Source organism: Antechinus flavipes, chromosome 2 (genome assembly GCF_016432865.1).
Source record: "Antechinus flavipes isolate AdamAnt ecotype Samford, QLD, Australia chromosome 2, AdamAnt_v2, whole genome shotgun sequence".
Classification (NCBI taxonomy): Eukaryota; Metazoa; Chordata; class Mammalia; order Dasyuromorphia; family Dasyuridae; genus Antechinus; species Antechinus flavipes.
This window is the reverse complement of record NC_067399.1, coordinates 399,157,616-399,173,906: the sequence shown is the minus strand read 5'-3', so window position 1 is coordinate 399,173,906 and position 16,291 is coordinate 399,157,616. Positions and strand designations below refer to the sequence as shown.

The window sequence follows — 16,291 nt, the reverse complement described above, 5'->3', positions numbered from 1 at the left end:
GTAGAAAAAACAATAATGAGATTCATCTAGCAGAACAAAAAGCCAAGAATATCAATGGAAGAAATGGAAAAAAAAAGTGAGGAAGATTGTCTAGCTATACCAGATCTCAAAATGTAATTATCAAAAATAATTTGGTACTGGCTAAGAAAGAGAATGCTGGATCAGTGGAATAGATTAAGTGCACAATACATTGTTGTAAATGACCATAGAAATCTAGTGTTTGATTAAACCCAAAGGTCCAAGCTTTGAGGGTACGAACTCTGACAAAAATTACTGGGAAAACTGGAAAATAGTCTGGATTATTAGGTAAAGACTAACATGTCACAATGTATACCAAGGCCAAAATATAAATGATTTAGACATGCTGTGATACTACAAGTAAATTAGGGGAGCATGGGAAAATATCCTGTCAGACGTATGAATAATGGAAGAGTAAATGAGATAAAGGAGATTACAGGAAGTAAAATAGATAACTTAAACACATGAAATTAAAAAGCTTTTGCACAAACAAAATCTAAATTAGAAGCAAAATGAGAAATCTAAAAAAGGAAAAGAACATTCCACTAGGAGTGCTCTAATTTTAATTCTGACATGAACTAGCTGTTATTACACTGGATAAGTACTTCTATTGGCTTCAGTTCCCTAATCTACAAGAATGAAGGGCTAAAGTTCCAATGATCTTATGATGATGAGAGCCACCTACATTGAGAGAGGAATAGTGTGGATCACAACATAGCATTTTCACTCTTTTCAGTGTTGTTTGCTTGCATTTTGTTTTCTTTCTCATCTTTTTTCCTTTTTGATTTGATTTTTCTTATGCAGCAAGATAATGTATAAATATGTATGCATATATTGGATTTAACACATATTTTTAACATGTTTAATGTATTGGATTATTTGCCATCTAGAAGAGAAGGTAAGGCAAAGGAGGGGAAATTTGGAACACAAGGTTTTACAAGGGACAATGTTGAAAAATTATCCATGCATATGTTTTGAAAATAAAAAGATTAAAAAAAAAAAAGAATGAAGGGCTCACTTTATATCACTTCAGATAAATCTGCAGGTTTTCCCAAAATCTGCTCATCATTTCTTACAGCACAGCAATATTCCATCACAATCATGTATCACAACTTTTTTTACCTACTCTCCAATTGAAGACTATTTTCTCAATTTTTAATTTTTTGCTACCACAAAAAGAGCTGTTATAAATGTTTTTATACAAAAAAGGACCTCCCCTTCTTTTAAAAATCTTTTTAGGATTCAGATCTGGTGGTAGTATTGCTAGATCAAAAGGTACAGTTCGATTGCCCTTTGGGCACAATTCCAAATTGCTCTCCAGGATGGTTTAGATCAGGTCATAATTCCACCAACAATGCATCGGTTTTCCGATATCTCTTCCAATATTTATTATTTTCCTTTTTTGTCATTTAGTCAATCTCATAGATATGATGTGGAACTTCAGAATTGTTTTAATTTGCATTCCTCTAATCAACAGTCATTTAAAGCATTTTTTTCATATGACTGAACAGCTTTGATTTCTTTTTTTCTCTCAATAGAATTTTATTTTTCCAAATGCATGTAAAGATTGTCTTCAACTTCATTTTTCTGAGATTTTGTGTTCACTAAGACACAAAAGTCAATGACTATAGTAATTAATTAATCTAGTCTTTGATAAGCCCAAAGTCTCCAGGTTTTGGGATAAAAATTCATTATTTAACAAAAATTGCTGGGAAAACTGGAAAACAGTATGGCACAATCTGGGCACTAACTTCTAACATCCTCTATCAAGATAAGGAATGAGTTTACAATTTAGACATAAAGGGTGATATAATAAGCAAATTAGGAGGAGAAGGAATGGTCTATTATTCAGATCTATCCAGAAGGGAAGAACTTATGGCCAAAGATGAAATAAAAAAAAGATAATTTTGATTACATTAAATTAAAGTTTTTTGCACAAGCAAAACCAATGCAGACAAGATTAGAAGGGAAGTAGAAATCTGGGATAGAATTTTTATGGCCAGTGTTTCTGATAAAGGTCTCATTTCTAAAATATATGGAGAAATGACTCAAATTTATAAGAATACAAATCATTTACCAATTAATAAATGGTCAAAGAATATCAATGACAAGTTTCAGATGAAATTAAAGCCATTTCTAGTCATATGAAAACATGCTCTAAATCACTATTGATTAGAGAAATGCAAATCAAGACAACTCTGAGGAACCACTTCAAGCCTCTCAGATTGACAAGCCTCTAAGTTGACAGGAAAAAATAATGATAAATGTTGGAAGGGATGTGGGAAAACTGTGACACTAATGCATTGTTGGTAGAGTTGTGAATGATTCAACCATTCTGGAGGGCAATTTGGAACTATACCCAAAGGGCTATCAAACTGTTCATACCCTTTGCTCCAGCAGTGTCTCTACTCGGTCTGTATTCCAGGGAGATCATAAAAAAGGGAAAAGGACCCACATGTGCAAAACGTTGGTAGTAGCCCTTTTTATAGTGGCAAGAAACTGGAAATAGAGTAGATGCCCATCAGTTGGGGAAATGGTTGAATAAATCAATTATATGAATGCTATGGAATATTATTATTCTATAAGAAATAAGTAGACTGATTTCAGAAAAGCCTGGAAAGACTTACTGATGCTAAGTGAAATGGGTAGAACCTAAAAGAACATTGTACACATTAACAACAAGCTTATGTGATCAACTGTAACAGACTTGGCTCTTTTCAACAATTAAGTGATTCAAGCAAGTCCAATAGATTTATGATGGAAAGCATCATCCACATGCAGAGAAAAAACTATGGAGACTATGGTTCAAAGCATAGTATTTTCACCTTTTTTTATGTTTTTATTTTCCTCTCCATTTTTTTTCCTCTTTTGAGCTAATTTTTCTTGCATAGCATGACAAATATAGAAATATGTTTAGAAGAATTACACATTTAACCTATATCAGATTGCTTGCTATCTTGGGGAGGGGGAGAGAGAGAGAGAAAAATTTGAAAAACAAGATTTTGCAAAGGTGAATGCTAAAAACTATCTTTGTAAGTATTTTGAAAAATAAAACATTATAATAAAAAAATAAAATTTAAATAATAATAAAAAGATTTTGTGTTCCAAATTTTTTCTCCTATCATTTCCTTACCTCCTTCCTCCCCTAGAAAACAAGCAATCTGACATAGGTTAAATATGTACAATCTTTTTAAACATATTTCTGTATTTGTCATGTTGTGCAAGAAAAATCAGACCAAAAGGAAAAAAAAAACTCGGAAGAAAAACCAAACCAACAAAAAAGATGAAACTATGCTTTGATCTACATTCAATCTCCATAGTCCTCTCTCCGTATATGGATGGTGTTTTGCATTCCAAGTCTATGAGAACTGTCTTGGCTCACCACATTGCTCACTATCACAGCCGATTATCACATAATCTTGCTGTTACTGTGTACAATGTTTTCTTGGTTCTGTTCACCTCACTCAACATCAGTTTATGTCTTTCCAATCTTTTCTGAAATTGATAGCTTTGATTTCTTCATTGTGAAAATTTAGGCTAGGCAACCTTTAAGATCTATTCCAATTAAAAAATTCAATAAGGCTAGGAGTAAAAAAATTAACTAATTTAGTGACCAAATGGATAAAATGTTGTTTTAATTTAGAGTATTTTTTTGTCATCATTAACAAAACATGTTAATACTTTTAATAATTTTACCTAATTCATGGCAACAAAGATCTCAATTATCAGAACAAATAAAATATTAGCGGTCCAGTATTGTTTTTATATTCAACCATAATTCCAATGCAATGGATGAAGATGAAAGGATAAATAAGCTAAGCTATTTCCAGGAAAAACAACAACTCCCAACTTTTCTTTTAAGAATGCTATAAAAATGTTCACTGTGATCTCAAAACAACATTATCAGATCATAATTTTTTTAAATTTTTATTTTAGCTTTTTATTTACAAAACATATGCATGGGTAATTTTTTGACATTGACCCTTGCAAAACCTTCAGTTCCAACTTTTCCCTTCTTTCCCCCACCCCCTCCCATAGATGGCAGGTAGTCCAATCCACGTTAAATATGTTAAAGTATGTTAAATCCAACATATGTATATATTTATATTTATACAGTTATCTGATTATAATCTTTACAGTTCCTACCCCAATATTCACAGATGTAAAGTTATCCATTTCACATCTGTATCCTAAAATGAAATTTAAGTTTTTAATTTTTTAAATTATGAACTAAAAAAAAAAAAAAAAATCCAAGGTATGAACCGAAAATGAATGTCAAATTTTTTAGTCCTTGTGGATTTATATGCCTACAAGGACCATACTAAAGACTTGTTAGAGCTTATTCTTAGAATATTCTCTCATAAAAATACTGATGCTGAAAACTACTTCACACTGATTTCAGAAAACAGCAAGAACCAAAAGACTTCTAATTCTACCAAATTCTACATTTAAGTTCCATTCCTTTTCTTCTGGCACATTCAATGTGGAAGTGCTGAACAGATGAGAGCATGAGTCAGAATCAGCATTGTCATAGGATACTGGTTTCCAACAGATTGAGATCAACTTGTCAGAAACCAGAATCAGATAAATGGGGTAGAAAGCTATTTCAAAGGATTCTCTAGAAATGCCTCCAAAAAGATAGCCTATCTGATCAGGGTACTTTTTAGTCCAAATATGGAGCAAAATAGAAGCCCTGATGATTCCCTACTCCATGCTTTGTCCTCCTTACTCTAGAAGAGAGTCCAAGTCATAGTTGGACTAAAGGCATCCCCTTCAGGTAATTACTGCCACTTGAATTGAATAGCTTTTTCTTGTATTATAAATTTTCTTTTCATGTCATCATGAGAACAAAAAATGAACCTGAATGAATAAGAGCAAAGTGTGTTTTTGATAGTTCCTGGCAAGATTCATCCAAAAGCACCAGTGCTACAGTAACTGGCATCCAATGAAGCACAGTCATCCACTGCTGACCTGGCAGTAGATAAAGAAGGTGGAGGTGAACAGAAGAGGCAAGAACATAATTAAGTTAATGTTTCTTTATCATCAATGAAAATGATTGAAGAAAATATGAAGTCATAGCTTTTACCTGTTTTTTTTAAGCTTGGCTTCTGCTGATGGCATATTCTCCAGGCAACTGGGACAATAATGTGAGTCCACCTAAAGCAAACCAGCAAAACTTAATATTAATAGAGGTAGAGAAACACATTTTATAGTATTTGCAGTCATTTGTCTATACCAAAAGAATAATTAATATAACCTTTTTCAACTTGACATTAAGGATATCATGAATAAAAAGTTAGGCTACTAGTTCAGAATTGCAAATACTTTGTGGCCAAGATCTGATTTTCAACAAATGATATTCAATAACTATTTACTGAATACCTATCATATAAAAATACATTGTGCTAGGTGCTAAGGAAGACATAGTACAAGATAAATAGGACAGTCATTACTCTTAAGATGGTAATCTACAGTGGCAGTGGGAAAATACATACACACAGACAATTAAGATTGTCTATTTCTTTTCTCTACTCTACTCATCTATTTCCTTTTCTCTACTCACTATCATCTTAGTTCAGGTCCTTCACCTTACTCACTTGAATTATTGTGATAGCATCCTAACTTGTATATCTGTCCTCCAATTTATCCTCTACATAGCTGCAAAAGGGATAGTTCTAAAGCACAGATCTGATTATGTTATTCCCTTGCTCAATAAACTCCAATGGCTCCCTATTACCTCTAAGATAAAATACAAACTCCTTTTTTGGCATTTAAGGTCCTTCAAAACTTAGTTCCAAATTATCTTCCTTCCTATATTATCTCCCTTCACATACTCTATAATCTAGTCAAATTAAAACTTTTTATTCCTCACACATGCTATTTCCTCCTCCAGTCTCTATGGTTTTGCACAAATTATACCCATGCTAGAAGATACTCCCTCTTATCCATGCCTTAAAATCCCTGATTTCCTTCAAAGTTCATATTAAAAGCTACCTCCTCCATAAGAACTTCTTCCTTCCTTTCTCCAATTACTTTGTATTTTGCATATATTCTGTATATACCTTATTTGTACAGGAAGCCTTTTCTAACTCCCCTCCCCCTTTAATTCTAGCACCTTCCCTCTGTAAATTATTTCCTATTTTTCCTGTATATAATTTGTTTATACTTTAGGTTGTATTTTTAAGTTGTCTTCCAAATTAATTAGATTGTGAGCTCTTCAAGGCCAAGGACTATCTTTTGCCTTTCTTTGTACCCCCAGTGCTTTGCACAGTGCTGGGCACGTTAGTAGGTGCTTAATAAATGCTTACTAATAGGATAACCTCTCTTTTGAATTTCTATTACATTTGCTGGCATATGACAGTTTGGCATATATTTATTCTATGACTTCTTCATGGATATTCCCTTTGTGAACTCAAATATATATGAAAACATCAGGATAACAAAGTTTCAGTTGGAAGGGTCCATATTTTTCATCTAATACAACTCATAGCTGAAAAAGAATGGTCATTTAATCTCTTTTACCTTCAGATTCCTCATCTACAAAATGAGAACAATAATAGCACCTACTTCAAAAAATGGTTGTGAGAATCACACAGAGTACTTTGAAAATGATAAAGCATGTAAAAATGTGGGCTATTATTGTTAATCGCAGGGAAGGGAATTCAGAGGTTATCAAATCCATGCTGAAGTATTCAGTCATATAGCCTCTGCTTGAAGAGATCAAATGAGGGAAAATTTCCTCTCAAGATAATTCACTCCAGTTGGGGATAGTTCTAATTTTTAATTAATTTTTCCAGATATCAAGTCCAAATGTGCCTTTGAAAATTTAGTGAACAATTTGAATGATCCTCAAAGAGCTTTCAGATCCAGTTAGAGCGGAGACCTATGACAAGAAGTTTCCTTCCTCTTACCAGCAACATAGGAAGGTTTTATCTAAAAGATGAAGCTGCTCTTTCCCCATCTTAATTGATTTGCAAGATTAACCTCAAATCAAATACAGCCTCTTGGTCATCTAAGGGCATAAAAAGTCCCAGCCACAGCCTCTTAGAACAAAGTGGACCATAAGATTAGATTTAAATGGGAGAATAGGATGGGGCCAACATGTAGAGAAGTTTAAATGACACTATTCTTGTTTCATATCTTTGCTGTGTTAAAGCAAGTAACTTTTGTTACTTGTTACTTTGTTAAAGCAAGTAAGTTTGACACAAAGTTTCGTCTTTGTGTCAAATGTTCAATGATTTAAAAGTGTCTCATATCATCTGAATATTGAACTTGAACTAAGAGAGTAATGGAATGAAAGTTTCATCTCTGACAGGTTTCTCCTTGAAATAGACATAAAGTCATGAGAGAAAAATTCAATTATGCATTTATTAAGTCCTTACTACATATAAGGTCTTATTATGGATTCTGTAGAAAACAGGTAGACCCATAAGGAGATGGAATCTTATCCTCTTGGAGGTTAGGAAGAGGATCAATATAAATATTACCATGATGTCTACATCTAGAACACACTAGAAGTGTTAAGACAGTGTGCACATATTCATATACCATGTCACCTGTACAGTACCAGGTACATAACATATCTATTTAATAGATAACTATTGTATGATTCAATTCAATAACTAAGTGCTTGAGTACCTATGTGAAAGTATTATTTCAATAATAAAAGCTTACCAACCATACTATCATAGGGAAACAGATCCAGTAAGTCATTTAATGTCATATTTTGTCATTCATTGGCTCTTTACTCATCTATTCCTCTAGTAAGAAATATATTTCTTAGACTAGGCATATCAGTCATTCCTATTAGGCTGAAAACCTAAGCATTTTCAGAAGCAACAATTAATTTTAGTTGGAGAATTAATTTCGTTCACCTTCCTACTTAATGTAGTAATATTCCTAGTATAACATCCATGACAATTGGAGGTTTGGGTTTTACTTGTATATCTCTAAATATAGGAAACTTATGCCTGAGAAAACAGTCAAGCCCATTAAAAAAATTGCCTTACCCACCAAAAAACTTTTTTTTAATGTTTAGATAAAATATTTAATCCTGACGTTTTTCACCCTCTGGTTCTGCCCTCTGGAGTCAAGCAGAATAAAAAAAATTTTTCTTTGACAGCACTTTTAAGTATTTTAATACAGATACTATGTTCCTCACTAAATCTTCCTTTCCTCAGGCTAAACATCCTCAATTTCATCATTCTTTGTATGGTATACATTTGAGTCTTGTTATTATCCTGCTTATCCTCTGGACATAATCTCTAGCTTGTCAAAATCTTCCTAAAATATAGTGGCTAAAAGTAAATTCAATTTCAATTTAATTAGCACTTAGTAAGCATCTACAAAGTTGAAGGGGTACCATGATGTGGGCCTTATTTATATTCAGGAATATTTGTTTCATATCTAGCATCTAACACTTACTATAGGCAAGTCACTTAAATTCACTTCAATTACCTAGAATTTACCAGGTCAATCTAAGAATGGGGCTAAGTACTAGTGGTACAAAGAAAGGCACAAGTCTCTTCACTTAAGAACTTCACAGTCTGACATGGGAAACAACATGGAAATGACTGTATAAGTAACATAAAGAGAAATTAAATTGGAAATAATCAACAGAGAAGGCACTAGAATTAAGGGGGAACTGAGAAAGTCTTCTTGAAGAAGGAGGGACTTAGGCTAAGATTTGAAGAAAGTCAGATTAAATTAGGGGGCAAAAAAGATGAAGGAGAGAGTTAAAGGCAAAAAGGACAGCTGGTGACAATGCTTCAAATTGCCCAGAGTTGGGAGATGGAATGTCGTGTGCAAAGAACAGCACGGATCCAATATCACTGGGTTGTAGAGTAAAATGGGGTGGGGAATAGTAGGTTAAGGTTAAAGATGATTGGAATAATAGAAAGTGACCAGGTTATGGAAGGCTTTATAAGCCAAACAGAGGAGCAAGATACTAGGAACAAAATATCTGAGCAAGATGCTAGGTATTCAGCAGGATGAATACAGAGAGGACTGGCGAGACTTACATGAACTGATGCTGAGTGAAATGAGCAGGACCAGGAGATCATTGTATACCTCAACAACGATACTGTTTGAGGATGTATTCTGATGGAAGTGGATCTCTTCGATAAAGAGAGCCTTAATTGATCAAAGATGGACAGAAGCAGCTACACCCAGAGAAAGAACACTGGGAAATGAATATAAACTGCTTGCATTTTTGTTTTTCTTCCCGGGTTATTTATACCTTCTGAATTCAATTCTCCCTGTGCAACAAGAAAACTGTTCAGCTCTGCACACATATATTGTATCCAGGATATACTGTAACCTATTCAACATATAAAAGACTGCTTGCCATCTGGGGGAAGGGGTGAAGGGAGGGAGGAGAAAAATCGGAACAGAACTGAATGCAAGGGATAATGCTGTAAAAAATTACCCTGGCATGCGTTCTATCAATAAAAAGATATTAAAAAAAAAAAAAAAGATGCTAGGTATTATTAACAAGAGAAGCCAATTAAAGAAAAACCTAAACAAACAAACAAATGATGAATAAAAGCCATCCAAGAAAAACAAGAAAATAATAAAAAAAAGTTAATCAACTAGAAAAGGTGATACACTCTTAAAGATGAAAATAACTCTTTGAAAATTAGAATTGGGCAAAGAGAAGCTAGTGAATCTATGTAAGATCAAGAAATAACAAAACAGATTATAAAAAATGAAAAAATAGAACAGAATATGAAACAAAAGAAAAACAACAGATCTGGAGAACAGATCAAGAGGAGAAAATAAAACAATAACTGGACTGCCATAAAGTTGTGATCAAAAAATGAACCTTGACACAATAATGCAAGAAATAATACAAGAAAATTGTCCTGGAGTGATAGAACATGAGGGGAAAGTAGAAATAGAAAAAATTCACCCATCACCACCCCAACAAGATCCTTTGTAGAAACACATAGGAATATTATTGTCAAATTTCAAGACTCCCAGGTCAACATGGACAAATTTATGTTTTTTATAAATGGGAAATGAATACCATATGTTTAAGACTGACATCAACAATAGGGCAGCTCAAAAGAAAGACTGGGGCAAAGTTAAACCAAAAATAGTAAAATACAAATGAGGTGCAGAGGAAGAATAGAAAAGGGAGGGGGCCTTAGAGGTCTGAAAACCTATCCACATCAGTACTGGGTTAATTATGCAACACTATATATATACTATGAAGGTTATATAGCATCCTCCAAAGTAGTAAGGTGGGATGGATGTGCAGATCAGGAAGCAAAGGGTGTGGGAAAATGAAAAGAGAGGGATCCATGAGTGACAGGAAGTTAAGTAATAGCAAGGCAAGTTAGGAGCAAAATTAAAGCAAAGAGGAACAATAAGTGTGTGTATGTGGAGTGGAGGAGTGAGGTATATGTGGCTATACATGTGTATGTACATTCCTATATATGTAAAAATAATATATCCTTTCTTAACTACTAGCATGCTTGGGAATGGAGGGAAGAAAGAAAGGAGGGAAAAAGGAATTAAGTAAAAAAGATGAGCAGCAGAGAACAAAAGATAATTTACTAGGAAATAAAAAAAGATGGATACTCATGAATATAATTTCTTCTACTAATATATGTATGTGTATATATTTTTAATCTGATAATTTATTGTTATATATTTTGAATCCTCCCTGATGTTCTGCTGGGTACATGACAATGTTCTCTTTTTGTTTTGTTTCATTTTGTTTTGTATTCCTTTTCTAGTTTTCTTTTCTCTTAGTCTATTTTTAAAATTAAAACAAACAAAAAAAGACAAGGCAAAAAGAAAAAATATATCACTCTTGTCCTCAAGGAGCTTACATTCTACTGAGGGGAATGAGAAGGAAGAGGTGAAGAGAAATAGGACTTATATATATGTAAGTAAATAAATATAAAATAGTCTGAGAAAGAACAGCAACAACTTAGAGATGGAGGATGGGAAATGTCAGGAAAGACAATAGTAGATGACACCTGAGCTAAACTTTGATTAAAGCCAGTGATTCTAAGAACTGGAGCAGAATATGAAGTCATTTCAAGTTTGGGAGGCAATCTGCCCAAAAATTGAGAAGATGAGTTTGGGAAAGTAAGTAGAACAGTTTGGTTACAATGAAAATTATGTGAAGGAAAGTAACATGAATTAATTATAGAAAGGTAGGATGCGGCTAGATTATACCAGGCTTGCAATGCCAAACAAAGGAGTTTTTATTTTATTTCAGGAGCAACAGGGAATAGCTCAAAATTCTTGAACAGAAAACTGACATGGTCAAGCTTGTGCTTCAGGAAGATTATTATTTGTGAATAAGATATATTGGTGAAATGATGGATTAGAAGGAGAGAAATAAATGATTAGCCTATTGTAACAGGTAACATGAGAGATAATGAGGGTCTCAACTAGGTAGCTAGCAGGCTGACTGGAAAGGAAATGAACGCAAGGGATGTTTTGGTGGTACAATTGACTTCTTTCAAGTCCTCCTCATCTTCAACAAGAAGTCTTTCCTAATTCTCCTTAATGCTGGTACCTTTTTTCTGTGATTATCTCCAGTTTATCCCATTTATATCACAGTTGCTTATGTGTTATCTCTCCTATTAGACCATGTGCTTCTTGAGATCAGAGACTTGTGCAAGTGTGTGTGTGTGTGTGTGTGTGTGTGTGTATCCCTGTAGTTGAAGTTACCTAGTACATATTAAGTCTTTAATAAATGCTTGTTGATTTAACTAGAATGATTAAACTTGATAATTGAATAGATATGGAGAATGAGAGAAAAGAAAGAGTGAGAACTTGGTGTTACTGGAAGGATGGTGGGACTCTCAGCATTAATAAACTTAGGAAGAGAGTTGGATTTAGGGTGAAAGATGAATTTTGTTTTGGACTTGTTGAGTTTAAGATTCCAGAAAATATCCAAATAAAAGTATATATAACAGACAATAAAAATTGGAGCTAAGAAGATATTAGAGATAGATTTGAGTCATTTGTAAAGAAATGAAACTTGAATATATGGGAGGTAATTAGATCACTAAGAGTATATAGACAAATAAGAGCTCAGGCCATAACCTTTAGAGAGTTCCAGGTTGTGACTAAGAACATAGATGATCTAGCCAAGGAGGTCAAAAAGTAGCACTCAAGCAAGTAGAAAAGGAACTATGTGAGTGCTGTGTCATAAAAGACAAAAATGGAGGACAAAGGATCAAGGAAGGCAGAGTGGTCAACAATATCAAAAACTTAAAAAGAGGCTTCACAATCACTGAGATTTGGAGGAAGGAAAACTGATAATCCTCCAAATGCAATCTGGCTAATTTGGATTTAGTAGATTTATGTTTACTATAGAGTACTAGTTCACTTTCTAGGTACTCACAAATTTTGTATTTTGTACATGTACAAATGTACACATACATTTGAAAATCCATTCCTGAATGGCATCAATAACTAATATGAAGATCATTAAATGAATGGATTAATGAAAAGCATTTATTAAGCATTATCCCTTGCAAAATTCACCTTCTTCCCATTTTTTGAAATCCAAGAGATAAGATATAATACTTAAGTCTAGGTTTCCATGGTAGGCATTGTTATTTAGGTATATCCTGTCACTTTTAAATGACATAGCCATTGAATTCTTCACTCCATCCATTCAAATCTTTCTCATCTTTAACAGTAATGAAGGCCCTCATTATTTTTCCTATGTACTATTGCAACAGCCTCCTAATTGATGTCCCTACCTTCCCAGTCTGTCCCTACTCTATTCTATTCTCCAAATGCTGACAAAATGAAAATCCTAAACAAAGATGTTACTCTCTGCTCAAAAATCTTCACTGGCTGCTCCTTATTTCTACGAAAAATAAAATCTCAGCTGGAAATTCAAAACTCCCCATAGCCTGCCTTTCACCTACCTTTCCTATCTTATTTTATATTATTCCTTTTCTTGAAATTTCCCTTCCAGAAAAACTGATCCAGGTACACAAAATTCTATTTCTTGACTCTGTGCCTTTATATATGGTTCTCCTACACAAGCTCCCTCCTCCCCTCTTTAAAGCATTGCTGGGGCCACATCATCCAGGTCTTTATTAATCCTAATCTCCCCCCTCCCCCCATTATTAGCACCATGTCCCTCTTGAAATTATTTTGCATTTGCCTTATGTTTACTTACTATTTTACAAATTATAAACCCCCAAGAGAATAACAGCTCTTTGAACGCAAGCAGTGTGTATGTGTGTGTGTGTTCAATCTCCAGCTACTTAAGCAGTGTCCTGCATACAGCACTTTGCTGAATGGAAATCTTACATTCCTTCATCAAGCCTTCCCCAGTATTGCTTGAGAACAGGGTTTGGCTTTTTACTAATTTTGTCTCTGTATCCTGCCTAGGACAGTGACCTGCACGCGGCAAGCGATACATCAATCCATGCTTGTTGGATTAAACTGGATAGTAACCCATCTTCTGATAACCCCACCCTCCTCCTCGCCCCGCATCGCCCAAACTCACTCCAACTCTTCTTAAGTGCTGAGAATCTAGCTGGAATTTAAATATACCTTTTGAATTAAACTGAATGTGGCAATTTGGTATTCTTTTTGCTCCTTCCCATCCCCCAAACTGCCCTCTAGAGTTCTGTACTCTGAAAACGTCAGCCCCAGAATAAAGAAAGCTGACACATGCACCCCGACTCATCATCATGCCCCGCAGCCTTGGACCTAAGCCAGGGAAAAGGAACAGAGTGTATTGAGGGGGCAGTTTTAAAAAAAAAAAAAAAAGGCAAGCCTAGAGACCTCTCCTCGGAAGAAAGCAGTAAAGCAGAAGAATGAAGGGAAATACAGGAATTCAAGTTACAAGCGATTCTAGAAGTAAAAGCAAAACGCACAGCCCTTCATTCTAGAACCACGCCTCTCCACAAAACCGGAACCCAGCCCTAATCTTTAACTGACAGCCCCTTCACTCAATCACAAACTGCGCCGGGATACGCGCAGCACCCCCGCCAATGATGAACCAAGCTAAACCACGAGCTTCAGCCTATCGGCGGGCGCTACATAATTAGCCCGATCAGCCGGCCCCACCCAAGCCGTGTCCCATTTAGAGTGACAAAATTGTTGACCAATAGGAAACGAAGACAAATGATCATTCCTGCCTTGAAATGTCAGAGTTCCCTTGCCCCTCTCTATGGGAGATTAATCCCAGAAATGGTTTCTGGTTACCTCGTGTGAGACACATTCCAGCGACCTCAACTCGCTGCAATAGCGGCAGAAATACAGCTGCGAGAGCGGAGCTCGAACCTTTTTCTCTCCTTGGACCAGGTACAGAACCCGTTCCGATTGCAGCAGCGACGCCATCTTGGAATGGGAAGTGCCAAAGCGACTCACCCCTGTCACATGACCAGAAGGACAACTGTTTCCTGTTGCCCCGCCTACTTTCTCCCTTAGTGGTTACGTCACTTAGAACCGTCAAATTCTCTTTCCTGGGCAGCCAGTCATGGGAAACCTTGCAACGTTAAGCGAGTGTTTCGAGGCATACGAAGTACAAAACGCGCATGTGTCACTTGAGGAAGTAGGGAAGAATAATTGGTCTAGTTTCGCGTTCTTGGGAGTAGTAATGAAAATCATTGACTACCATCTGCTCCTGTGTGTCCTGACAGGCTTTGTTAGCTCAACTATCGGTTATTTGGCTATATATATTTTTTTCCTCCACCTGAAACGTCTGCCTGACGTTTCACCATTAGATCATCTAAGCCTATGATGAGTTTCTTCTCCTGTGTCCTATTGCATAGACTTCTTGTTCACCTTGATTATATGAGATAATTTTTCCTTCCCTTCCTTCATCTATGGAAAGGTGGTGACTAAGTGGCAGTTAATAAACCTTTGTTAAAGCACCTACTATGTGTCAGGCACTGCAAAATGCTGGGGATACAAAGGCAACACCCCCTCCCCCAAAAAACAAACAAACAAACAAACAAACAAAAAACCTAACCAACCTGTCTTCGAGAAGCTCCATCTAATGAGGGTGGCAACATGCAAGCGACTATTCACAAATAAATGCATACCAGATAAATTGGATAATCTCTAAGGGAAGGCACTGGCATTTAGGGGGAATCAGAAAGGCTTCTTATTGGTGGGATTTGAAGTGTGGGAGGAAGGGGATAGAGGGCGGTGTCACTGGATGGGGAGGCAACAGGATGTAAAACGTAAAAAGATTGCGGAAAGCTAGAAAAGAACCACATTATGAAGGGATTTGAAGGCCAAGCAGGATTTTCTATTTTATTTCGGAGGTAATAAAAAGCTACCAGAGTTTATTGAAAAGAGTTGTGGCAAGAACGCATGGTCAGAGCTTCACTTTACAGAAAAGATGATGGCTAAATGGACGATGGGGGGTGGGGAGACACTTGAGGCAGAAAAACATTTGGGGCAATCACTGGCAAAGGAGTCAGAGCAACTGGGATTCTAGTTGTGTTTTTGCCACTGATGCTGATTTTAATATGCTGACTCTAGTCCTAACTCATCAATTTTTTGGGTTGTCACTTCCTTTTTCTTTATGTGGTTGAACAGACACTTGCTATAAACTATGTCACCCTAGGCAAGTCATTTAACTTCTTCCAGCCAGTTTCCTCATCTGTAAAATGAAAGGAGTAGATTTTGACTTTTAAGATCTCTTAGCTTTAAATCTCCCATCCTGTGATCCTATGATCTGACAATCTCTGAAGTCCCTTTGAGCTCTGACATTGTGTTGTAACAGGCAATGTGGCTCTGACATTCTGGCTTGTGAGGTCTCTGTCCGTCTCTGGCTTTATGTGATTCTAATTGGTAGGCAATATGACAAAGGAATTAAACAATTGCAAGCAGTAAGTGGGAGATAATTTGGAGCAGAAGGATTTTCTTAGCACCTCTTAATTCACAGTGTACAGGTTATGGGCAAGGCTGAGTTTGCCTTTGGGAGTTCTTTGAGGAAAAAAGGCATTACACATTATATAAGCCCTGATTTTGTCAGTTGTATTTTTCCTTTGGTATTTGATGAGGATTGGTCAGGATCAATCAGAGTTGCTCTGGAAAAGAATTTCAGGGAGTAAGTTGGTTCTCAGTTAAAGCATATTTTAATGTGTATAGCAAGATATGCTTGGTTCTTAAGGGACCAGCAGCAATCTAGACTAAGAGTCCCATATTTATACCAGTTTCTGGGCTAGAGTCACAGGCTGAATTAGATCTTGAATTAACCACAAGGAAGAGAGAAACAAGATATAGTTGCCTACCCATCCAAGTGCAGGGAATTTGAGTTGTGCTA

At 35.6% G+C, this 16,291-nt stretch overlaps 1 protein-coding gene across 2 annotated transcripts in view; it reads right to left on the bottom strand.

The window, feature by feature from the left end:
* Nucleotides 1–14,405, bottom strand: part of DCTN4 (dynactin subunit 4) — a 51,608-nt gene extending 37,203 nt beyond the window's left edge. For both annotated transcript variants that reach the window (XM_051978702.1, XM_051978703.1), the window contains exons 1-2: nt 14,218–14,405; nt 5,105–5,175 (exon numbers count right to left, since the gene is read on the bottom strand). In XM_051978702.1, the coding sequence (XP_051834662.1) occupies nt 5,105–5,175; nt 14,218–14,352 (206 nt within the window). In that variant the 5' untranslated portion in view covers nt 14,353–14,405. The remainder of the gene's footprint in view (nt 1–5,104; nt 5,176–14,217) is intronic.
* Nucleotides 14,406–16,291: the final 1,886 nt, after the last annotated feature.